Below are 25346 nucleotides of genomic sequence, written 5' to 3' on the forward strand. Positions count from 1 at the left end.
AGAGATCGCTGATCCAGAGACCTACCTGAAAAGCTTCAAGGGATTTCCAACTTTGCTAGGAAATTCTCGCTCTTGTTATTTACAGACTGTAACGTAAGTGTGTTTTAACTATTTATGTTAATAGTTTATGTTAACTCAATAACTAAAAACAAACAAACAATCCAAAAAAGAAAAAAAAATACAGCTCACAGAATCTATGCAGTGGCGTGTTTACCATTTTGGTGGCCCTTTGCAAAGTCCAAGAACCGGGGCCCCCATGCCCCAGCATTGCCCAAGGTTTTTCATTTTAATTGCACAACAATAATATTCAGTATATAGAATTAAGTGAGATATATAAACCTGGTTTATTTTGTTTTACGCTGCTTAAAATAACACTAAATTGTTAGTTTGGTATGACAAAAATTTTTGGTTTAAAAAATTTTTTCACGCCCCTCTCAGATATATATTTTGCTTGCAAATGTATTATAGGATGTATTTAAAACAATGTAATTAAAACTGCAACTTCAGTGTCTGAAATCTTACTAAAAAAAACTAAATGAGGAAAAAGAGGAAGCATTAGATTAAGATTCATACTGATCTAACAAACTGAACTAATTAACACCAGCAAACAACATTGTAAGTTGGTTATTGCTTGAATTTATGGATGGGAATCACATAAAACTCTTATGTTCATATTGCAAAAACAAACTTACTGTGAGATACAACAAGCATATAGACTAGAAATACACTAAAGATGATATTTTAATGACAATGATGAGATACAGAATATGATTTGTCGTCTATTTTCGACGTGATTAAAACCCCTGCGTGGTGTCTTTATCATGTTTATACCTGTACGAGTGTGGAACAAAAGATGCGTGTCATCAAACCGAACCACCAATCACAGGTGTGAAGCCCAAAGTCTTTAAAGTAAACTTGACCATCGAGTGAATGTTGTGCAGTTACGAGAGCACAGAGATGCATACTAACCCATACGTGCATACTCCCACATCCCTCGCTCGCGCGTGCTTTATCCGTACCTTAGATTCGGGTCTGAATAAACGTGACATACTTTCCCACACCTTGTGGCCAGTAGGGGGCCCCCCAAGCCCGTGAGGCCCCACGCAATTGCGTGGTTTGCGTGGTGGGTAAACACGCCACTGAATCTATGTTAGTTTGTCACACGTAAGATTAACATCAAAAAGGATAACATTTTACCCTTGACTGTACCCTTGGTGCAGGAGTCAAGTGTTTTGTTTTAGACAGATATTAAAGGTAATGGTTTTTATTAACTGTATGAAAATTACCAGCTTTAAATTAACAAACTATTAATAAACCTGTTACAAGGCATAAGAGTTATAAATTAATATTTAATCAGGAGATAAGCTACCATTTTGACAAATGGCTTAAATAAACTGTATAGACGATTTCAGCCATAGATATGTATAAAGGCTAGATGTCTTACGGCGGAGTCTCTAACGTCATCACCTGGCGGCCATCTTACCACAGGGCGCTCTCTCACTCGTAGCATTGAGTTTAATGGTGCAGGTACATTTAAATGACCATAACTTGCTCAATTTTCTACCGATTTTCAAACGGTTTGTTTTTTTACAAACGTTATTAACGTGGCTATAATTATGGATGCTTTAACATGTTTCATGATTTTTTTTTTATTTTTTTTTTAGTATAAGTATGCAGTGCATAGGTACATCTTTGACATTAATAACAAACCAAACCGTTTGAAAATCGGTAAAAAAAATTAAGCAAGTTATGGTCATTTAAAAGTACCTGCATCACTAAAACTTAATGCTAAATTTGGACGTTCCACTCAATTGGCCAGCAGCGTGGGCGAGACATCTAGCCTTTATACATATCTATGGTTTCAGCAGTAAAACAACATAAACAAGCGTCTGTCGCGGTCCGCACGTAACTTCCGGTAAACTCAGCTAAGAATAAATAACAACAAAGTACTTTAAACGTAGTTTATTTATTTAACAAGCAAAAAAACAACACATAGATTACCCAGGAAACCAAAACATTTGTTATTTCCGAAGTAAATCGCCATCAGCTGCTTTCAGATGGAGCGGCATTTATTACACAGACCCGTAGTTCACTGAGAAGCTAGACAAAATCGCATAGATTATCGGAGTCGATTTTCCTCGATTTTGAACCCGATTTTGCCTAGCTTCTCGGTGAACTACGGGTCTGTGTAATAAATGCCGCTCCATCTGAAAGCAGCTGATGGCGATTTACTTCTAATCACGGAACCGGCTTTACTGATGAAACACGCACGAGAATCGCAGGCGATTTTTGCACATCCCTAGTTTTGAGTATAGACATAACAAATACCTAGTGGACATTGTAAGCCGTTGAAGCTGATTGACAAATGTAAATGCTACTGTGCTTTCAAATACAGAAAAACTCAGCTTCCAAGCTCACTTGTGTTTATGTGGCATTCCAGACCAGTGTGGCAGTTCCACTGCCGCTGACTTAATATAAAATGCCCGTCTAGATATTTATTACGTCTATGGTTAGAAAACTCCAGGGACAAGGTTTGCAGAATGTTCTATGGCAGTTACATTAGGAAAACTTTCATGGCTAACCAATAGAGTGCCGCAGGGATTATGTATTTTTGTAGGCTAAACAGAAATTAGCAGGAAAGTTCCCTCACAAAAAACTCCATTCATTTTTCATATAGACTTTTGGGTTATCGCAAAAAATAAGCTCTGAGTTAAAACATTTATGACACTTAGACGTTTTGATCAACAAGTTAGTCTTGACAGATGAACACACCTTTTGTGAATGTTTTGTTAAAAATTCTGCTTTTTATATTTCTAGTAAACGCATTTACACTTAAAAATTCATAAAGTTTGTATTCTTCTGTAAGGGTTAACTTGTTGGACAAAATGTGTTAGTGTTTTTAACTTTTGGTTTATTGCAAACAATAAGCTGTGTGTTTAACAAAAGTCTATTGGAAAAAATAATAGGCTTTTTGCAAGAGAACCAGTGTCGTAACTTCTGAGTTGGCCTACAATAAAATGTAATCTCTGCAGTCTGCACCACTCTATAACATTCTGGGACGCTATGGGGCGGTTTCCCGGACAAAGGCGTAGTCCTGGCTTAATATAAACCTTGTTTGGGAAACAGCTCCCATATTGTCTACAGCAGTGGTTCTCAACGTTATTCCTGGAGGCCCACTGCTCTGCACATTTTGTATGTCTTCCTTATTTAATGTGCCGAGCCTCCAGGAACTGAGTTGACAACCACCGGTCTACAGTAAATATTGAACTGGGTAATATTTCTGGAATAGTGGGAGCTTGCAGGTTGATAAAGACTTTAGCTGCAAGTAAAGGTCTGTCAGAAAAAAAAGGTTTAAAACTGTACCTTTTCTGTCACTGGGGTGGTACCCTCAAAGGTTCAGTTTTGTACCTTTATGGGTATACCACATATTGAAATGTTGTACCTTTTGGGGTACAATATTATACCTTAAGCACCTACTTTGTACCTTTATGATTGATAATTGATACTTTATTTATTCCGAAGGTAATTTAGGGATAAAATGTACAGTTAAATGTTTTGTAACATTTATCTGGTACAAAATTGGTCCTTAAAAAAGTACACAATAGGTCCTTAAGGTATAATATTGTACCCCAAAAGGTACAACATTTCAATTTTTCTGACAGACAGGTGGAAGGTTCTTTTGTGTTGTCAATGTAAAAATCTTTAAAGAAAGTATGGCTCCAGCGATTAACTTTTTAAATTTTTTTATTAGGCATAAATAGTAACTCCACAATAAAAAATCTCCTTCCTAAGAACATTTCTGTTATAATTTGAGTGATCTTAATAAGATCAAACACAATTTTATTGTAATAATTTATCATGATAAACAAAAAATATTTTTATTTTCTGTAGAATGTATGCGTTTATACAATTGATGCTATTTGATTATTACTATTTTGTATGGATTGTTTCCAGATGTCATAAAAATTCCTTTGGCAATCCAACATTACAATAAGTTATAACAAACAACTCATTTGTAACAATGTCAGAAAAGAGTCAAAAACTAGAAGGAAAAGAAAAAAAACATTAATTACATAAAAAAGGGAAAAAGCCAGAGGGGAATTATAAGAGGATAAACATTGAAAGCAATCTTTAACTTTTCAGAGATTTTTTTGTTTTTTATGCCTATTTAAAACAAAATTATAATCGCCCAGAAATATTGACAAGAGGGGTTTCTTTTTTAGGAATTTGCATTTGTGGATAAAGAATTTTCTATAAAAAGATGATCAATATTCTCAATACAATATTTTGAATTGTGATAAAAAATAATATTGAAAGTGTTCAAACACATTTCAAGATGTGTTTTTTTAGAGAACGGTACATAAATAATTCCAAAAGGCTTTAACTCAAACACATTTACAAAAAATATATGCAATTGTCTCTTCCATTTCACCGAAGGGTTTTTTTTCAATACTTGAATATACTTATTGAGAGCACTATTATCTATGTAATATTTTTTAATCTTGTTTGACAATAAATATTTGTGTGGAAATGACCAAACCATCTACCAATTAATATCTTATAGCATCATCCCTTTAAAAGAAGATGCTGGAATACATTTTCTCTGAATCAAATTTGTCATCAGAAATCAAACCCCCTTCAACTGTACTATTCTCTTTATATAAAGAAGTAGGGTTAGCGTGCGCTAATGCATCGACTAATGTTAACTTATACAACACAGAGCAAACTTTACTGGGGAAATTGTTTACAAATGGCTGTGTTGCTAAAAAAACAGTATTGTGTTGTTTGCCTGAGAACCCTGAACAACTAACATAACAACATTGACTCAACCATTAATAATATACTCTATCAGAAAAACAAAGTCAGACAAGGTGTTTAAACCAAGTTTAATAAATCAATACTTTTCCAGTTTTGTTTAAACCTCTTGTTCCCATATCACTTATTTTTCTGTGGGAACAAAAATATTTTGAGAAATGCAATGAAAGTAATTGTCTGTTTTAACATTCTGCTCAACATTTCACTTTTTTACATGCATGATTACGCATAATGCATTTGAGTTTTCTTTTACTTCACACCATTGTTTCAATTACCTTGCAGACTTGATGAATACATCGAAAATAATAATTGTATTATTATTAAAAGTATACAATGTTGTTGTATACTGTCATATTTTTTCTCAGAGTAAAAGAGCATCGAGTATCCTTTTGTTTATAATGTACTTTCTGACATTTAAAACTAACAGTAACACTTGACAATTTACTATGCAAGTTGTTTTGATACAAAAGCATTGAACACAAAACATGTCAGTTCATTTTGGTTGTATTTTTCCACGACTACCGGGCTTCTTATTTTTATTGATTTTACTTTTTTAACTTTATAGCTTAGGCTTCAGTTCATTGGCAGATCCAGTTTCACTATAAATAATCATGAATTTATTGACTATCCTTATTTAACTCATCCATTAATCATTTCTAGACATTTAAATACATGCCCCATTGCCCGCGTATACTTAAGGTAGCCTACAACAAAATATGAATGTGCTGGGCTGACAAATGAGGGTTGCAAAAACCGTTTGTCTTATATTTTAAACATGAGAATAACGCATTGAGGAAAAACATCACATCCAGATGTCTTTTACAAGATGATTAAGCCTACAAAAATGACAATGAAATAGTAAATGTGGTAAAATCAGCATTGATTGCATTACAATGTGTGCAGTCGTGCAGTGCTCTTCATCTGAACTTCAGTCTGGCAGACTGAAGGTTACACTGGAAGAGTGAAGAAAAGTTGCTCTGCAGGCTGACTCTCACTGAAGCACCCAATGGCCAGCCAAATAACCCAAAGGAACTAAATGAAGTTTGATATTTCTTTTTTAAGGGCAAATACTCGGACGGCGACGTCGCAACGATGGTCGTTTATGGCAGCGCACGAAAAGAGGAGTACGTCGCAGGGCTTCTTGTGCTAGCGGCGGCGGGGTTTGGGCTCTTTATGCATGAAGTCTCGGCTTTTGCTGCCTGGAGATTTGAGGTATGTTATTTTTTTTATCAGGACGATTTCTTCGGCAACGCGGGACCTTGCTTGCATAACCACAGACACGCGTGAGACGCGTCAAAGCAGCGCCGGGACGTCAGCGTTATGTGATATCAATTGATAGGCTTAAATTACAAACCAGCAACTAAAAACAGCTGGATAAGCGCATCGGAATTAAACATCGCAAGATGTAAGTGTGGATGCTCTTGACACGCGCGACTCTCGTGGGACACATAGTATTGAGATTCGACGTATACACTACCAAGACGATGTGTACCTACATAGATTATAAAAAAAAAATTAAAATTAAAAAGTAGCGCTGACCGAATACAAAAGCGAGCGACTCAGTCATCGGAATTTCCATGTTTGCATTAAACCTGTAAATAGGATACAGCGATATATCCAAAATAAATTCAATGCATTTGGTCGTAAAAAGACTACATGAAATCGAAACATGCTACTGTGTGTGGCATCTATTTGCCACCCAGTTCTTAATGGCAGTTGTTTAACTGGCATACGACCTGCATTGCTTTATGGTAGGGAGCCCAGATGTTTTGGATTTCCCAGAACATTTAACAAGGTGCACCCAAATAATAAAGTGTCAAATAATGCCTACAAACTGAATTAAAATATCCAGTGTTCATTTTCTCATTAAAAGTTTTTTTGACAGCCAACATGTAAATGATTATATCTTGGCAATAGTTTGGAAACAAACTGTTTTCTTCAGTTTATAAAATCTAAAGTATGTTTGTTTGTGGGTCAAAGCAAGTCAAAGTAATGGGACAGGTTACATTTGGACCAACTGCCTGGACGGCTTCACTTTAAAATAGTAACAATCATGGCTGTTTTGCAAACAAACATCTTGTCACGCACAAAGTAGTTCTTAATCGTAAAATAGCTAACAACTAACCAACTTGAATATTTCGTTTTGTATTTTCATGTTTGCATTTTTATTTACTTTTTCCATCTATGTTTTTACTTACTTTATTTGCTGCATTTTTTATCTGTTATCATGAGTTTTTCTTTTATTTCTACTGTTAAATTATAAAACTTTTGAGGATCCAGCCTCACATTTTCCAAATAAACTGGACTGGTTTGACTACGACTTGGATATTCTTTTAACTTCTTGATTTGGCACGTTTCTACAATGCCTCAAACATATGCAAATATCCTACTCACATTTTAGACCTTTCCAAGGCACAGAAAACTTGGCCACATCTGAATCCAGCAAGGTTACATCATTTACAGTTGGTAATGACAACTTATGACCTAGTGTTAAATATTATTAAGATCAACGATATTAAAAAACTGACAGAGGCGCAATGGAAGAATATGTAAGAGTAGCTGGAACTGTTTGTGGGTTGTGTGAAAAGTTTTACTTTTTTGTTTAATTCGGTCACCACAGATGAAGGAGAGCACTGTAGTAGGCCATATTTTAATACACACAGCTAGACTGAATTGACCATGAGGATCTATGGAGAAACATACCTGCAGAATTGGGTAGTCACCATTTGGGCCAAACTGGACCATGCTATATTAATGTAATAATCAGCAAACTTTTGTCTTCAAGAAGCAAAAATTATCTCAACATAAAGGCCATGACAGAGTATATTAAAAAAGCTCCAGAGTGCCGTTACATCAAGCACTCCACCTCTTATGTAGAAGTTTTCTTTTAAAGTATAGAAACATGGTAGATTGTAATTTATAAAAATAGAGATAATTTAAGGCTGGGTACACACCAAAAGATAATCGGGCTGATTTTGGGCCGATTTCCCCCTTCCGATAATCCTAGCTATGTCCCGAGTATCGCGATGGTTCTACAGATTATTTTATCCCTTCGTGTGAGGTGTGTTAAGAGTGTCCGAACCTGCTCGGAAGGACGTCTGAGCCGCGCCGATCGCGAATCATATATATTCAACATGTTGTGAACACCCTGTTGTGATGACGCAAGAGTTTCAACTACGGTAGCTGAGAGGCCATTCTTTGTGTGGTTTTTTTATGTTTCTGAAGCCTGATGAAATCGTTATAAATGTGTGTTTAATACTGTAAAATACCCTCGATGTTACAGTCACTGACCTTGCCATCCAGAATGAAAGACAACATTCCAACTTGAACCCATTGTGCGAGCTGTCTCTTCTTCTTCTTCTATTGACTTTTTACGGCGGATGGCAAACTCCGAGCTGTCTCTTTACTAGCGCGTGGTTTATATACATCTTGCTGCTGATTGGTTCGACATTTCTGACACACCCACCAAACAAGAGAAAATGCATATCTTACAGCAAATCCTGATCCCTAAACTCATACGACTTTAGCTGGACTGGATTTTCCATACCACCAAAATTTTGTGACAGATGCATCTACTGGGTTGTCTCTGTTGTTGTGTGTATTTTTGTGGGGACCTTATTTGGTCTGGATAACCTATTGAAGTACCTAATGTGAATTATAAGAAAATATCCAAAGAACAAAACAGGGCAGCTCCACCTGTTATAGCGTCAGATAGCAGTTAAAAGTTTCACTTGACACTGGCAATGAACACCAAACCCGAGACCTGTGTGTGGCTCTTCATCAGTACATGCATGTCTTCTTTGTTGCAGATTCATTGATGTCTCTTAAATGATTTCATGTTTTAGTAAAACTACATTGTCAAATTTTGTACGGAGAAGCTCTGAAAAGTAAAACCTTGCTTGTAATACTACAACAATATGGAGCAGTGGCATCCATTTACTGTGGGTAATTTGCCCATGTATTTGCATTCCTTTGCCAATTTCTTTTCAGGTGAAAAATAATGTATTGAAATAATCTGTTAAATTGTTCTCTGATATCTACACAGAAGGTATGTGGCTTTATTAAGTGCAAAAATGACCCAAGTGTCAATTTACTTGGATTTGCCATTAGAATGAAATGGTCTATTACTACCTTATTTGAAAGGGTCATGAATAATAATGTTGTGCTCTGCTCTGATTGGCTGTTTCACTGAGCAGTTCAGTTCAGTAGCTCTGTGTGTGTGGGTTGACCTTATGTTTGAGCCTGTATCAGACGAAGATTTTGAGGAATAAACAATTATTCAGAGATTGGAAATGGACGTTTTTTTTCAGTATGGACCTAAAAAACATAATTGTAAACCTTCAGCCGAAACGTTAGCTATAGCATTAACTAGCATATAGCGCTAACTCAGCAGTCACAACATTGTTTTTAGCATCGTAACAACATTGGCTTTTTCTCAATTCTAAGAACGCAACGAACGGACTTGCGTTCTCGTGAAGATTGGTATTGCCAGGTGACCTTGGAAGAACAAACTCAGAAGGTTGGGAGAACACAGAACGCACTTGTGAGAATTAAGATTTAGGGACCACAATGGAAATAAGTCTTTGGGCTTTATTGTGTTATATTTATGTATTTTAATGTATGACTCGGAGTGTTGTTTCATATTTTAATATTTAAGTGGTCAAATAAAATCAATCAATCAATCAATCAATCAATCAATCAATCAAGATGTGTGTGATCTTCCTGTTGGTCACCTCACCTCCCCAGATTTCAGCGCGCAAGTCTGCACTCGATGCATCCTCGATATCAATAACACATCCAGGTATTTTTATGCGTCCTCTGTACTTGCGTTCTTGAGAATTGGAATTGAACTTTGCGGGTTAATGATGACATAGAGCGAGGACGCAAGTTCGCTGAAGAACGCATATTGAGAAACAGCCAGTTTACTTAATTTAATGTGTCATTTAATGATGGGGTGTTCATCTCGACTGTAACGTCAAAGTTGGTGTTATGTTAAGATTGGTCTGTTTTCCAGTGGTTATGCACGAGGTTTACATAAAAATTAGGAAATAATCATGTTTGAGGCTCACAATATGTCACTACCATGTAAAGAACACTTATTATACATCTATGCCTTGGCAAATAAAGTTTTACATTCTACAGCACATTTAAAGCAGGGGTTTCTTTAACATTCTGGGTAAGGGGACCCCTTACAGGGGTGGAAAATTGAAGAGCTTAGATGCAAAACCCTGTAAGTGCATCTGACATGTTTTTTTGTAAAAAAAAAAAAAAGATCAGACTCTTAATGGATACTGCCAACAGACTGGTATTTCTGAATTGATTATTCCCGATTGCATTTTTTGGATAGTCCTGTTTTGTTGGCTTTGGCTTACAGTTGCATTACATCAAGAAATATGCAAATGGATCATATTCAAGTGTCAAACTATGTTGTACTCATGTTTTAAAAAGTGTGATAATCTGTTCTCCCCAAAACTCTGCAATTTAAGGGTTTCACTTGATTTGGATCTAAAATAAATTTTCCATTTTCAATTATTTTCCACAGGAGGAGAATGAAAGTTGTGAGTGCAGCTCAGAAATGTGTCTGCTTGTAAATGCATGTGATATAAAGTCAGAGTCCACAGTCTGTTTTGAGACTGATCTAGTGCAGGAATGTCCTCTCTGCCCTGTCAGACCAAAATAGTTTGCATCTATACCAGTACTACTAGCTATCATCACTTTAGTGCTCTTATCATTATTTATAAGTCTTTCAGCTCAATAACTTTAAAACCTCTCAAAGACTCTGGCGCTACATGAATACTTGACAGCTTTCCAAAAGATTTAGATGGAGTCTTGTCAAAGAATGTTATAGCCCATGTAGAAATCCATATGTGACCCTGGACCACAAAATCAATCGAGATGAGGCGAGGGCCGCATAGAAGGGAAGTTCTTTAATGCTAAATGTGACACAGTAAAGTGAATCAAAATGCTGAAACAAAAGGCCCTTTCACAATGGTTGTGATATAAATGATATTTTTTAGCTAATCCACATCTGCACGATAGGTAGTGCTTATTTAAAACAAATTTCAGAATATCGAATGTACTTTTTCAGCTGATCTGCCCTTACATTTTTAACTTAAACATCTTTGAATGTTAGCAAACCCCATAGAATCGCAGCCAAAAAAAGATCAAAGATTTATCTTCTAGCAGTAGTACTGTAGGAGCATAATGATGCACTCATTCTTTAAGAAGAGGAAGTTTCACATCCATTCCTGATATAAAATGTTGAATCTTCACTAAATAAATAAAATTAGATGTATTCTTGGAGATGGCATGTTATAGGAGGTTTCCTTTTGGACGACACAAATATCTAAAGTAAACTCTTCCTCAGAAAATGTTGCTCAAAATTATGCAGCTTAGCACATAGCCTTCAGCAAAGTCAAGGCTCCAGAACAGGAGTGGGGAACCCTTGGTCCTGGAGGGCCACTGTCCTGCAGAGTTTAGTATCAACCCTCATCAAACACACCTGAATTTCATTTTCAAGTAATCCTGAAGACTTTATTTGGATTTTTCTTTATTTGGTGTTTAATTAGGGTTGGAACTAAACTCTGCAGGACAGTGACTCTCCAGAACCAGGGTTCCCCACCACTGCTCAAGAACATCCTCTTTCAGACCTTAAGACTGTGCTATTGATTTTCCTGGAGCACATTCCCCAAACAGCTGTGTGTATCCATTGTCTTTACCAGAGGTGTAAAGAGTAGCTGAAAGCCATACTTGAGTAAAAGTACAAATTCCTTACTGTAAAAATTACTCCACTACAAGTTACAAGTCACCAATTTAAATACGACTTGAGTAAAAGTATTAAAGTAACCCAAATTAAAAGTACTCAAGTATTTTTACTCGTACTGAATGTTGGCTCAAAGATGCACTAGTCCTCAACACAAAGAGACATTGTAGGTCTGGGCAGTGAAAACTAAGAAAGTTTATTTATGAGGTTTTATTTCCTAATATAGAAAAGAAATCAAACACCTCAAAATTTTGACCTGGCAGAACAAACATAGATTAAACATAGTCATAGTCTTTTGACTAAAATTTAATTTAGTTTTAGTCATATTTTTGTCATCTGAATTGATTTAGTTTTAGTCTAATTTTATTCAACTAAATGCCATGAGATTTTAGTCTAGAAATCTACATTAAATTTAATTTAAACCCATTTAATTTTAGTCTAGTGTCATTGTGTACTTGAATGTGCCATGCTGAAAAATATATAGCCTAACTTTGTGATATAAATATATGGTAACACTTTACAATAAGGTTCATTAGTTAACATTAGTTAGCTACATTAGTTAACATGAACTAATAATGAACTGCACTTATACAGCATTTATTCATCTTTGTTAATGTTAATTTCAACAATTACTAATACTTTATTAAAATCTTGTTAACATTAGTTAATGCACTCTGAACTAACATGAACAAACAATTAAAGCTTAAATTTTTATTAACTAACATTAACAAAGATGAATAAATAATGTAACAAATGTATTGCTCATGGTTTGTTCAAGTTGGTTAATACATTAACTACTGTTAAAGGTATAGCGGAGGATTTTCTCAAATTTTAGAAAAGAACCGCCTTCTCCACTTTTTTAAAAAATGCAATTGCGCAACACTCTTGATTGACAACTAGGAGGACCAATAGTCTTGATGATCCACCCGGAAATAGAAAATCCTCCGCAATACCTTTAACTAATGAACCTTATTGTAAAGTGTTACCAAATATTCTTATATAGGCCTATCCTAAAAAAGATATAATTTTAATATTAAAAAAATTCCAGTAAACTAAAATTACACTAACAGAAATATGATAATGCATATTAAAACGTGAAGTTGTTCATTTGAAAGATTAATTGTAAACACATGTAGTACGTAACACCACTATCTCACATTAAATGCACTACATTTCTTCAGTCATGCATCTCTCTTTACAGTAAATACATTACAGCATACTTGATTAAATGTGAGGACAGTGAAATTGTACACTTATTATCAATCTTATAATGTACTTAAGTTACTCGGGCAATCAGTACAGGACCTCGCTGGTTTATATAGTAAGTTATATCAAGTTATGTACCAGCTCAGGTTAGCTGCAAGTAGCATCAGAGTATTTAAACATTTGTGCTTGCCTTTGAGTTGCAGGATGACCCTCCTGCAATCGCGCATCACTTTTGTTTTGATTGTAGCTTCACATGTTTAACAAAGGGTCCCTTGACTGAAGCAAATGTGATATGCATCCATATGTTTGCTCTTTATCTCTTCTCTCAGACCAGACGCGAACTTTCCTCTACAGTTTATGACATACGCAGCACGCAGATGTCCCGCTACGGTGGCTCAACGCAAGCCATTCAGCGTTTGATATCAAAGTACCGCGAGACCAGACTTCTCCATATGCATTTGATTCGCTCTCGCAGTACTTTGATTTCATACGATTGCTCTGCGCAGCGCCAAATGAAGTCCCTCAGTTGTGTGTGTGTGCGTGTAACCTCGCGACCACAGATTGTATCCATCATCACCCTCTGACACTTTCGTCTCGTTTTTATTCGACGAATAAACAATGTAGCGAGTAACGTTAAGTGTCATTTCAAATGTAGTGGAGTAAAGGGTACAAATACCCAATCAAAAATGTAATTGAGTAGAGAGTAAAAGTTGCCTATATTTTTGATACTCAGTACAAGTACAAAGTAGCCCAAAAAATACTTAAGTACAGTAACGAAGTACATTTACTCAAGTACTTTACACCTCTGGTCTTTACCTGAGACAAAAGCTATGGAGGAGTGCGTTGAGGAGGCACTTTGGCTGGGGTTTATGTAAAGTCATCTGTTCTCTGCCTCTAAATCCTGGTGCCATAGAACAGCTTTACAAACTGAACTCTACCAACTCTACTAACCTGTGACTCACCCCGTACCCTGTCACAGACATATGCAGCACTCGAGACCTTCAGAGCTCAAGGGCAGGCCCGGAGTGGGTAATCGGGAGAACCGGGAGAATTCCCGGTGGGCCGCTTCACTTTTGGGCCGGTCGAGTTTTTTTTTTTTTACATTTGTCACGTAAGTGAGTCTATCTTCTCTAAAAAAACACTTCACACGTTTCGCATTGACACTGCAGCGCGCAGCCTCTGCATGGGTTGTACCATGTGAGGGAGTTTTCCCCTCCCCTCCCATAGAGTTGGTTCGGTCCATAGCACGTCCAAGAAAACTTTTCTCCGGTAGGCTGGGCCGGCCCTACCGTAACAATACGCGTCTGAGAGGAGGAGGGCGTAAAAACAGGTTGAAGAAAAAAATCCATTAGAGGATGATGCTGCCAAATGTGCCAAACTTACAGATTTTAAATTCAAGATTTATTTTCAAGAGGACAACAACAGGTAACTTAAAGAGAAATAAGCCTAGTAATGATTAGCATTAGCAACGTAATTATTCGGCTAATACCGATGTCAAACTATTTACAAGCCAACATTTTTTTTTAAGTTAAAATATTAGCCTTTTGTGTATACATGACGATTCATAGACTTTGCAAATATTATGCAAGCAGCTTCTGAGCAGCAGATAAGCCAGTTCACCGCTAAAAACGAGGAGGCAATGAGTAAACAATATGAATTAAAGTTATGTAACAATCAGGTTGTGTTCATATAACGCCTTTTGTGTCCCCAGTCAAAAATGACCAGCCGAAAAAAGCTTATAAATCACTTGTTATGCTATATATTTACCCAATATTGGATTCAATATTTTTGTCAAATTGTTTTCTTTTTTAATTCGGACTGGGTTTTATGTTTCTATTTGCATCTGATTAATCATAGCCCTCATAGCATTAGCAATGCTAATAATTTATCAACCTTTTCTTGTGGAATAGACTCCAAAAAGGGCTGGATTATTTTTGACCCATAATGTGTAAATATTGGACAGAACACGCTGCTGGGTTAAAATTGACCCAATGCTGGGTTGTTTTAACCCAACTGTTGGGTTATTATAATCCATGGTTGCATAACAACAATCCAACATTGGGTTATTTTTAACCCAGCATGTGTTCTGTCCAATATTTACCCATTATGGGTAAAAAATAACACAGCCTTTTTTAGAGTGTAGAGGAATATTTTTGTTAACTTCTCATCTTAAGTGAAATATTATTTAACTTTTACCTTATTTGTTTAACCATGATATTAATAGAAACTATAGTAAGAGCTGAACTGTTGCTTTATTTATCCAATTTGAAAAAAGTGCTAATTTAGACTTTGGAAAAAGTGGGCCGGTCTTGGGTACGAAACTCCCGGGCTGAAAAGTGGCCCCACTCCGGCCCTGCTCAAGGGTAAGTTCACCAGCACCCTGATTCTACACTGATCCCTTTGTTGTGGAGGTAGATACTTCTGACTTAGTGGTACAGTCAGCCATTCTCTCTCAATGTCAGGTTCAAGTTTTTTTGTGTGTGTGCTTCTCTTTCTAGAAGACTTGTCAAAGTACTGGCTAAAAGGAGCTCAACGTCCATTTCTAGTTCTGAACAAACTCCAAAAGACAGAATACACAAAAAGTGGAAAAGAAACAAACTCAACTTACCTCAGATACAGTTGCTTCTGTTCTTCTCCTCACTTTTCACTTACTACCCTAGATTTAAGAATACCAAAACAGATTTTCTTACACTGATGGTTTTACATTAGAAGAACTACACATCATACTTGCACCCTTTGTTATGGTTGCACCAGTACATTGGGGCATCATAAAAGAGATATACCAGGTTTTTCAGTACTTTTCTGCTCCTCTCAAGTTTCCAAATTGAATGTTTGTTTCCCCATGATTATGTTCACACTTAATTTTGGAAACCCCGTTAAAATTACAATGGTATGTCTTTTTGCAAATATGTTTTGGCATACTTCATTTACTACAGATGTGACTTAACACAAATGTCATCTTTCAAGCAGTTTCCATCTAGCCTCTTCCAAAAACTGTATGTGGTGCATTGCACATAGTTTCAATTGTGTAACAGCCTTATGATCGGCCTCAGTCCCAAAGAAAACATCGTGTTGCTGGTGGTCATCTGCTGGTTATTCAAAATATGTCATCTCATTCCACTACCCAAGTAACACTTACCCAAGTGAGTCTTACCTTAGGTTACCATTTGGAGAACAGTGGGGACAGTAGAGCGGCTTGACCCGGAGATTGGCAGATATCTTCTTAACACATATTCAACAAGAGACAGACTGAAGCTGTTTTTTACATTGGGTGGAGTATGCTCAGAACTTGCTGAGGCAACCCAGTCTCACCCCATGGCGTCAATATTTGAAGACACTTGACCATGCGTCAATATGTTGACGCGAAGGGTATACCTTTCGCGTCATTTTTTGACGAACTGGGGACTTCAATACTATTACGTCCGTTGCATTCTCTTTCCTATTTTCTTACCATTTTCGCGTCGGTTTAGGGTTAGATTTACATAATGACATCCCTACCCAAACCTAACTCTAACCCCAACGCCAGGTGACAACTGTTTAATTTCGCGTTACTAACTCTAACCCCAACGCCAGGTGACAACTGTTTAATTTCGCGTACACTGTTTAATTTTGCGTAATCTAACCCTAAACCGACGCGAAAATGGTAAGAAAATAAGCGAAATAGCTGTTTGTTAAATCTCTAGACCACTAGGTGGTGCTATGCTAAAACTGTGTATGTTACTTCAGGTCATGAGTGTGATGATATGTACCAAGTTTTGGGTGTGTTTGTCGCCAAAGTTGTTGATGCACTGTAGGAGAACCAATTGGACTGGTGGTGGTGCTATGAAGTTAGATTTAGAGACTCCATATTTGTCAACAGTTCAGACTGTACTATATTCCACAATTTCCCATGTACGGTTATGAGATGCCATAGACTTCCATGGCAGAAAAAGTAGTAGAAACGGAAGAATAATAAGAAACCAGATAGGTTTTCTTGACACCTTAAAATCTCAAGCCAGGTGTTGGCTGCAAAACTGTTTGGTGTTTATAAGCTGGCAACAAGTCTGCGAGTAGAAGTCCCAGATCACAGTGTCTACCAGTCGCTGACATTCTTCTAGTGTGAGACTAGCAGGACAGCAGCAATGAAAAATAGTCAGTGAAATGGTGAAAGACTGCACAATGAGAGCAATGTGAAAGTGGGACAAAAAACTACAAAGACCGTGAGCCTTTTATTGTATGTGGCACAATTAATGAACAGTGCCAACAGAGAACAGGGAATCATGCCAACTAAACTTGATCGACATTATTTCGACCTTGATTTGGGCATTGCTAGAGAATCTAATTTCTGACCTAACATCTTTGTTCACATGGAGGCCAACAAAACTTGCAAACTGTGGGGTTGGAGTTTTTTGAGGGCTCAAATTCAAAACTCATGAAAGATTGATAGGTTGGTTTTTACTTTTAAAAATGACGCTAGATTTTTTGTTCAAAATATGCGTCTGAAAATATGTGCCAAAATATGTGTCTAGAACTTCTCATTAGTACAGAACTTCATTGACAGATCACATTGCAGAGTCTGGGTAAAATATTAAAAGAGACTGGCTTCTTACCAACTTTGAATCAACTTTCCTCTGAGATTGTTCGAAAGTCATTTAAAGGCTTTCTGAAATTGTGACTGTGCTTACTTCACCGAGCTATCTAATCAATGCAAGATGTGTTCCTGGCTTAACAAGACATTTTTTAGAGCAAATAAGGCTTTCGAGCACCTCACAAGCAGAGTTATTATGCTATCAGGAGCAAACGTGGCATCATCCGCATGGAAAATCTTTGTCACTGATTAATCATTTAACTAATATGAGATTTTTTTGTCCAAGGAAGAAGCTCTCATGTCTGGTGTTTTAATCATTGGTATTCGTAAAGACGCCCGCTCCCACGTGCTTCACCTTTCCAGAAACAAACGATACACGCTTACTCCAGAGAACCTTAAGTGGGACAAATTCAAGCTGACCTACAAGTAAGAGTCTTCTTTATTTCATGTGCATTTACACAGTGTTCACAGCTCCTCTGCTTTGTTTATTTCTCATAAAATATTTACATTTTTACCAAGGTTGACCTTTCCACGGAATTCTGGTGTTACAAAACAATTACATACTTGACACTGTGTTTATCAAAAGACAAAATAGTACAGAATTTGGTTCTCAAGACATTTGCAATTTGGCAATTATTTACATGCAAGTCCATAGAAAATACATGTTTCTTATTTAATGCTCTGTATATAAGCAGCTGGTCTTTAATAGTGTTTTACTGTTGTGTTTTGCAGACTCTTGTCATTTCCAAGGAATGTTTTGAATGCCACTGACACTAGAAGAGGCATAGCCAAAGCTTTCTCCATGTGGAGTGATGTTTCCCCCTTTAGTTTTCGTGAAGTCCCTTCTGATCAAGAGGCAGACATCAAAATTGGTAAATTACATCCCACTGCATTTGAACGTTTAATTTGGGGTGACATTCTTGCTGCTAGATGCTGTGCTGAAAACCTGATCATAACAGGGGAATCTTGGAGGTTTGTTTTGTCATCGTCACTATTGTCATAGTTTTTTAGTTGTCTCAGACAGACTTAAAGGAAAACACCACCGTTTTTCACATTTTTAACTATGTTCTTACCTCAACTTAGATGAATTAAGACATACCTATCTTTTTTCAATACGTGCACTTTTAATCTTTGTACAGCACCTTGTGAATATTTTAGCCTAGCCCCATTCATTCCTATGGCTCCAAACATGGATGAATTTAAAAGCCACCAAGCACTTCCTTGTTTTCTCTATTTAAAGACTGTTACATGAGAAGGTGGCACAAATTAAAACTTTGGTTTGGAGCCATAGGAATGAATGGGGCTAGGCTAAATGCCAACACATTCAAGAAGCGCTGTGCAGAGATTAAAAGTTCATGTATTGAAAAAAATAGGTTGAGGTAAGAACCATCTTAGACTCCTCTGTATTCAGGAGAGAGTATTAGCGTAGTGTACGCACTTTTCTTAGTGACGTATGACAAATTCGGAGGGCGGGGGCACAAAGCAGCAGCAGAGTAGCCTCCGTAGGCTGCCTAAGCTCTCATCCTGAATGCGAACGCGACTAAGATGGCGGCGCTACCGGAAGGTAGTTATTTACGTTAATAAAGTTTTAAATATGGATATTTCCACAACAACACCGCGCGGATTACCCTCAGAAGACCCTTGTTTATCATCCTGGAGCCGTTTGGATTTATTTTGTGAAGGATGGACGCACTTTTTTTGGACTTGAAGGTCGTGGACCCCGTAACTTCACATTTAATCAACTGAAAGATCTAAAACATTTTCTAAAATATCCGAAAATGTGTTTGTCTGAAAAACAATGGACATATGCAACTCGGACAGCTTGGGGGTGAGTAAATCATGGGTTTAATATCATTTTTGACCGAACTATCCCTTTAAGGGGCAGTATTATCCCCTTCTGACATCACAAGGGGAGCCAAATTTCAAGGACCATGCTTGCAGAGAATGGTTCACCATAACTAAGTTACTGGGTTGATCTTTTTTAAATTTTCGAGGTTAATAAAAGCACTGGGAACCCAATTATAGCACTTGAAAAAGGTCAGATTTTCTTTATATGACCCCTTTAAGATATTTAGACCAATCTACTTAATGGTTGTTATCAGCATGTGAAGAGATTTTCAACCAGCATAACAAACATTGTGTTTGGAATAAATGCTGGCCTTGCAATACAAAGTGCAATACAATTCAAGAAACATCTCTTACCTGTCTCTGACCGCTTCAGTCTCTTTCTTCACCAGTTTGCTCTCCCTGTACTCCAGCATTTACAAAATGTAACATCTATTACATTTACATGCAAACATGTGACCGAATGTTATTTATAGTCTGATTTAATCTGATTTTGTGGGTTTTATATACAAAATGTGTTAGTGTGTGCACTGGGCCTGTTAACATCCCACGTGTGTGTAATATTGTTTATTCTTAATGCCATTCCAGCATATACCGCTATATATTCCTGGCGAGAATTGGTTAATCCATACACAAGTTAATCCATACAAGTTAATCCATATAAATTAATCCATACACACTTTGAGGGAGGGGTAATTTGGCATTTCCAATTCACCCAACCTGCATGTTTTTGTCCGGTGGGAGGAACCCGAGTACCTGTAAACCCACGCTAACATGAACATGCAAACTCACACAGAAAGGCCACCTGACCTAGCCACTGTGCCGTTCATATGAGTGTGTGTGTTTAACTCGGGTATTATAAATGACACTGCCAAATTTCACAATGGCTCTATTGAAAACATTATATTCTTGTTAGCATCATATATTTCATCGTCAGTGTGCTAGATAAAGGCAAAATTTTAGACCTTGTATTCTAAAATGTGTCATTTTTGGCAGGTGTTGCAAACCATAAGCAAGCAATCTTAAATTATAAACAGGATAACTAGAACTGCCCTGTACCAGTATATAGTTTCACAAAGTGCATTTTGTTTCAACAGGTTTTTACTCTGTAAACCACACTGATTGTCTCCAGTCGTACCTGCATCACTGTTTTGACGGTATAACAGGTGAACTGGCTCACGCCTTCTTTCCCTCGACTGGAGAGATCCACTTTGATGATGATGAGTACTGGATTCTAGGAAACATGCGCTTTAGCTGGAATAAAGGCATGTGCTGTTTTCTTTTCTCATTGAGTATATTTCTGAAGAGAAGGCTAGCACTGTCACCTGTCATTTACACTTATCTGTACAGCAGAAAGGGTACAATATAAAGCATTTAATGTTTGTGTCATTTATTAAAGGGATAGTTCACCCAAAAAATTCAATCTTAAAAATATCTTTCTTTTTCTTCAGAACCCAAACGCAGAATTTTATGAAGTGTTGTTTGGGATTCTCTAATCAGAAACCGATTCACGGTTCAGAATGACACAAGAGAGTCAAAACCTCTCCACTATCATATATTTAGCTCCACTTTTTTTCTATGGATAGCGCTGTTGTTCCAGTTACACATTATTACATCCTATAACCACCTAAACAACAGGGAATGTGCACTTAAAGAGAGCCAACACGCTGAAAAGAAATCAGCATTTGTGTTCTGAAGAATAAAGAAAGGCACTAGAGGTAAACAATGACATAATTTAAATGTTTGGATGAACTAACCCTTTAACAAATGTTTAGTGAAAGGAGGTGTTTAAAGTTCACAGCAAAAACGTTTGAAGACAGAAGATTTGTTAAGACTTTAACACCCCTTACTGAACCTGCAAGCATTGTGTGCAATGCCTCTAACGCATGTGTACCATCTTTGTCCCATCAAGTGTCCAGTCTATGCTATAATTGGTCTTAAAAAAAATTTGTTATGACAAAACGTTTTCCAGATTATACATTTCCGCTGCCACTGTTACATTTAATGTGAAATTTGTTAACCTTTTAGTGTATGTGACTATATGTGTTTGTTTCATTCAGGAGTGTGGCTAACAGATCTAGTGCATGTGGCGGCTCATGAGATCGGTCATGTACTGGGTTTAATGCATTCCCAAAATCCCAAAGCTTTGATGCACCTGAATGCCACATTGACAGGTCGCAAGCTCATCACTCAAGACGAAGTCTGGGGCTTACACAGACTCTACGGTAAATCACCAATAATAAACTCATTACATTTTTTATGTAATACTGGCAAAAAAACAAGACAAGCTTCTTGATCAGTTTTTGCTGTGGAGCACAAAAAGAGAAGTTTTTACATTTTCCCCATGCAATTACAATGAACAGTGACTGAACATTTAAATGCTAAACGTATCATCAAAATATGTTATCTGGATGATCAGTATAATGTTTTATTTAAAGCCTTAATAGATTTAAACTGATTCATAGATAGATTTGGTTCGGATTATTAGGAGTGTACATGTAAACGTACATTGTAATCAGATTGCAGTGTTTAGGGTGCATGTAAATTGTATTGTTGTTACCTGCATTCGTATAAAATTCAGTCGGATTGACAAGATTTTGTGCGTGTAAACTCAGAAATCAGATCAGTTGTGAATGAATCATTCAGATTGAATCATTGTTCTGTGAACTGAGCCCTTTAACAATATTTGCAATATGCATACTTCATGGTTTACAGCACCTCTTTCTTTTTTTTACATTTCCTTTATCCTTTTTTGTTTATACCAATTTAGGATGTTTGGATCGATTATTTATCTGTCCTTCCTGGGCAAGAAAGGGTTATTGTGACAGTAAGAAGAGGTTAATGCAGAAACATTGCCCTTTCAGCTGTGACTTCTGTTACGGTAAGAGCTGTCTGGTTTTCAAAACTATGTTAGATGTTTCATTTAAAATTTCTTAAAGTAACTGTTTAACCCCGGAGAACCCACGGGTCAAATTTGGCCAATGTTAAAAGCACTCTAAGCGAACCTGTGTGACGTCACTTTTTGTTGATGTTTGAACTGTTTTCATATACACGGTGCGTAGCTAACTCTGTTATGGTTTGTTATGGTTTCTGATGGTAGGTTTGGCCCCTTTGTTTGAGCGCCTTTAATTGCTGCTAAGAAAAGGGTTCTTGGGTTCTCCAGGGTTAAAGGGGACATGCTATGAAAATCAGACCTTTTCCATGTTTATGTGCTATAATTGAGTCTCCAGTGCTTCTATCAACTTAGTTTTGGTAAACCATTCTCTGCAAACATGTGAAAAGATAGATAATTGAAATTTGTCTCCCCTTGTGATGTCAAAAGGGGATCTTATTATAATTAAATTGTATTAAAATACTTGACAGCACAATTGAGTTTTAATTTCAACAAAGCACCATTATGGCGATCAGTGTTTGTATTTTATCAGTCCATTTGCATAAAGGGACACACCCAAAAAAGGCACATTTTTGCTTACACCTACAAAGTGGCAATTTGAACATGCTAAAATAAATGATCTATTTGGCATTTTGAGCTAAATCTTCACACACACACACACACACACTCTGGGGACACCAAAGTCTTGTGAAATGTCCCCTTTAAGAAATCTCTGGGTTGTCAGGTTCTGCATGTCAATGACATCTCAGTTAAAACCAGCAGAATATGCCAGAGGAACAATCACAGTTTCAGTGTCATCATAATTACACACGTAATATTACTACCATGCAGAAATTACTAATGTCTTCTTCTATAATTTTAACCTCATACCAGGGCTGCTATTATATTTTACTTTAATCCGAAGCATCTGCTAAATGAATAAATGTACATGTAAATGCTTCATGGTGCCCAAAGAAAAATAATTATAGGCCCTTAATTATGGACCTCTTATCAACCACTAGGCCAATGTTTCACATGGTTTGGGTAAAAACTAGCTTAAAGTTACATTACATTATCCTGATGTTTAGCGCTGATTTCACTGTAACTTTTAAACAGAATTCCCGTTTCCCACCATCCCGCCGACTCAAGCCCCTCCCCGGACAAAACACAAGTTTGTTATCGAAGGAAAGAACCTCACCTTTCGATGTGGTAAAAAGATAGCAGCCAAGAAAGGCAAAATCTAGTAAGTTCCTGTTTTTGTACACTGGTTGTTGTAGTAATATCTATATCCAGTAATATTCATGCTGATTCTAATAAGCGTTTATTTTGTGATGCATATTCTTATTAAAGATACAAAAATAATACAGATACACAACTGAGATGAGAATGAACTCCACTTTTTCTCAAATCTATGCCTATGTATGCATCACACATCATAGGTTTTTCATTGAGAATTAAATGTGAGTTTTGTGTTTGTTAGAAATATCCTAACATGAAACATTGTCTTATATGTATAGTTGGTATAAAGACGGTGAGCTTCTGAAATTCTCTCACCCGGGCTACATTTCCCTGAAGGACGACCACATTACTATTGTTGCAAACGCTATCAATGAGGGCACATACACCTGCATTGTGAGAAAGAAGAAAAAGGTGCTGACTACGTACTCTTGGAGAGTACGAGTGCGTTTTTAAAAACTGGATCTTATTATCAAACCATTAGCACAAAGACAAATCCAGACCGGCCGCCTCTCATCCATGATAGAGAACGTCACTCATCTCAGGATTAACATGTTGTTGAAGAAACAGAGAAGTTTTAGAGATCATGGTTAAAGAAGCGGTTCACACAAAAATTACTCACCCTCTATGATTTTGCAATTTAGAGTTGTTATGCACTGTAAAAATAAAACAGTGATAAACTTTTGTATACAAATCCTTCTTTGTCTTTGCACATCTCATGATCAAACCGTTGAGGTTTTTGTGTTCTGTAGATTAAAGAAAGAAATATGAGTTTTGAAGGGCATGACTGTGAATAAATGATGACAAAATATACATTTTTGAGTAAAGCATCACTTTAAAGTTCCCTCACTTGAACACCTGTTAATAGCAGTTCATACATAAGATAATAAGATTTTTTGGTGCTGTAAATGCATTTTTTATTTACTAATAAAACAACTGATTCTGCGATCTGTTGTGAATTGAAGAATTTAAAAGACTCAAATAACTTTAGTGAATGTGATTAAACAAATTATACATTTTTTACAGTTTTTCTTAATTGCTAAAACACTAAACCCCATTGGCTGAACAAAGTTCTCAGTTGCCTGAACTCATTTATCTAATTGTGCAGGCTGTTGTCAATCCCTTAAACCATTTCACATCATAAAACACAATTTGCAGATCTCACTTAGACTTTTTAGCAAAACTCCAGACACATACTCATTCTCAAAACACAATCTGCACTCAAATGCACATGTCATGCATACTGCTAAACACAAGCGGCAACAATCAATTACAAATAGAGCACACGTGTCATTGATTAAACACAACCACTCAAAATGGATTTAACCTGTTTCAAATGATGTGACACAATCAATATAAGCCAGTTCACTGTTGTATACAGTAGTACAGTGCATTTTAGGCTGTATACTGTACAATGAACAAATTGTATGACCCTGAACATTGTGAGATGCAGGGTACAGTACTGTAAAAAATAGGGGTAAAAATCCTTAATTCATCTCTCAAAAGTAAATTTTTACATCAGTGAAGATGTCAGTCCCATCAAAATGGCATGTCTGTGTGTCATTGTTCATGAAATCAAAATTGTTGCCATGTTGTCAATATACCAAGTGTTGTCAGTATTTTTTTTATGTAAACTGTGGATAAGTTTACGTTTTTACCTTTCTTTCTGTAAACGAATTACACAAATTGTGATTTAGAAAATTTTGATTTTGAAAAGAAAAATTACAAAAATTATTCAAAATTTCAGGTTTACTTGACAGGAATTTATCAATACAGCTCACATTTACAAAAAAAACCCCTATAGAAAACATGCTTCATGCTTACAGTAACAGCTTATGACACGTATGGTCAACAATTTTGCATGACATGCCATGCACGATGAACTAATTCCTAAATGTGTTGAGGTGTAAGACTATTCAACAGAAACCAGTATAATGTATTTTCATGAAAATTAAATTTTCTGCTTGATTGTATCAATGCATTTGCAATTTGTCCAGTCAATGAGAATTAAACGGTAAAAATGTATGGATTGAGAGCAGTGT

At 36.5% G+C, this 25346-nt stretch overlaps 1 protein-coding gene across 2 annotated transcripts; it reads left to right on the forward strand.

Moving 5' to 3' along the window:
• On the forward strand, nt 1-25329 carry mmp23ba (matrix metallopeptidase 23ba). 2 transcript variants are annotated; one of them, XM_065271369.2, is made up of 9 exons: nt 1-93; nt 5878-6027; nt 17638-17777; nt 18084-18223; nt 20294-20461; nt 21257-21421; nt 21967-22077; nt 23185-23311; nt 23586-25329. In XM_065271369.2, exons 2-9 carry the CDS (start codon nt 5908-5910, stop codon nt 23758-23760), a joined length of 1146 nt encoding a protein of 381 aa, XP_065127441.1. In that variant the 5' UTR covers nt 1-93; nt 5878-5907; the 3' UTR covers nt 23761-25329. The 2 variants fall into 2 exon arrangements, with proteins under 2 accessions (XP_065127441.1, XP_065127442.1); XM_065271370.1 differs by lacking the exon at nt 1-93 and having other exon boundaries at nt 5727-6027; nt 17642-17777.
• The last annotated feature ends 17 nt before the right edge of the window (nt 25330-25346 follow it).

This window comes from Paramisgurnus dabryanus, chromosome 11, assembly GCF_030506205.2.
Source record: "Paramisgurnus dabryanus chromosome 11, PD_genome_1.1, whole genome shotgun sequence".
NCBI classification, from domain to species: domain Eukaryota; kingdom Metazoa; phylum Chordata; class Actinopteri; order Cypriniformes; family Cobitidae; genus Paramisgurnus; species Paramisgurnus dabryanus.

What these genes read in the sequence shown, in the direction of transcription:
- mmp23ba (XM_065271369.2), top strand. Translation starts at nt 5,908, where the DNA reads ATGGTCGTTTATGGCAGCGCACGAAAAGAGGAGTACGTCGCAGGGCTT. An exon ending in GCGCTTTAGCTGGAATAAAG is followed by an intron (nt 20,462 to 21,256) that starts GCATGTGCTGTT and finishes TGTTTCATTCAG; the next exon opens with GAGTGTGGCTAACAGATCTA. An exon ending in GCCAAGAAAGGCAAAATCTA is followed by an intron (nt 23,312 to 23,585) that starts GTAAGTTCCTGT and finishes TTATATGTATAG; the next exon opens with TTGGTATAAAGACGGTGAGC.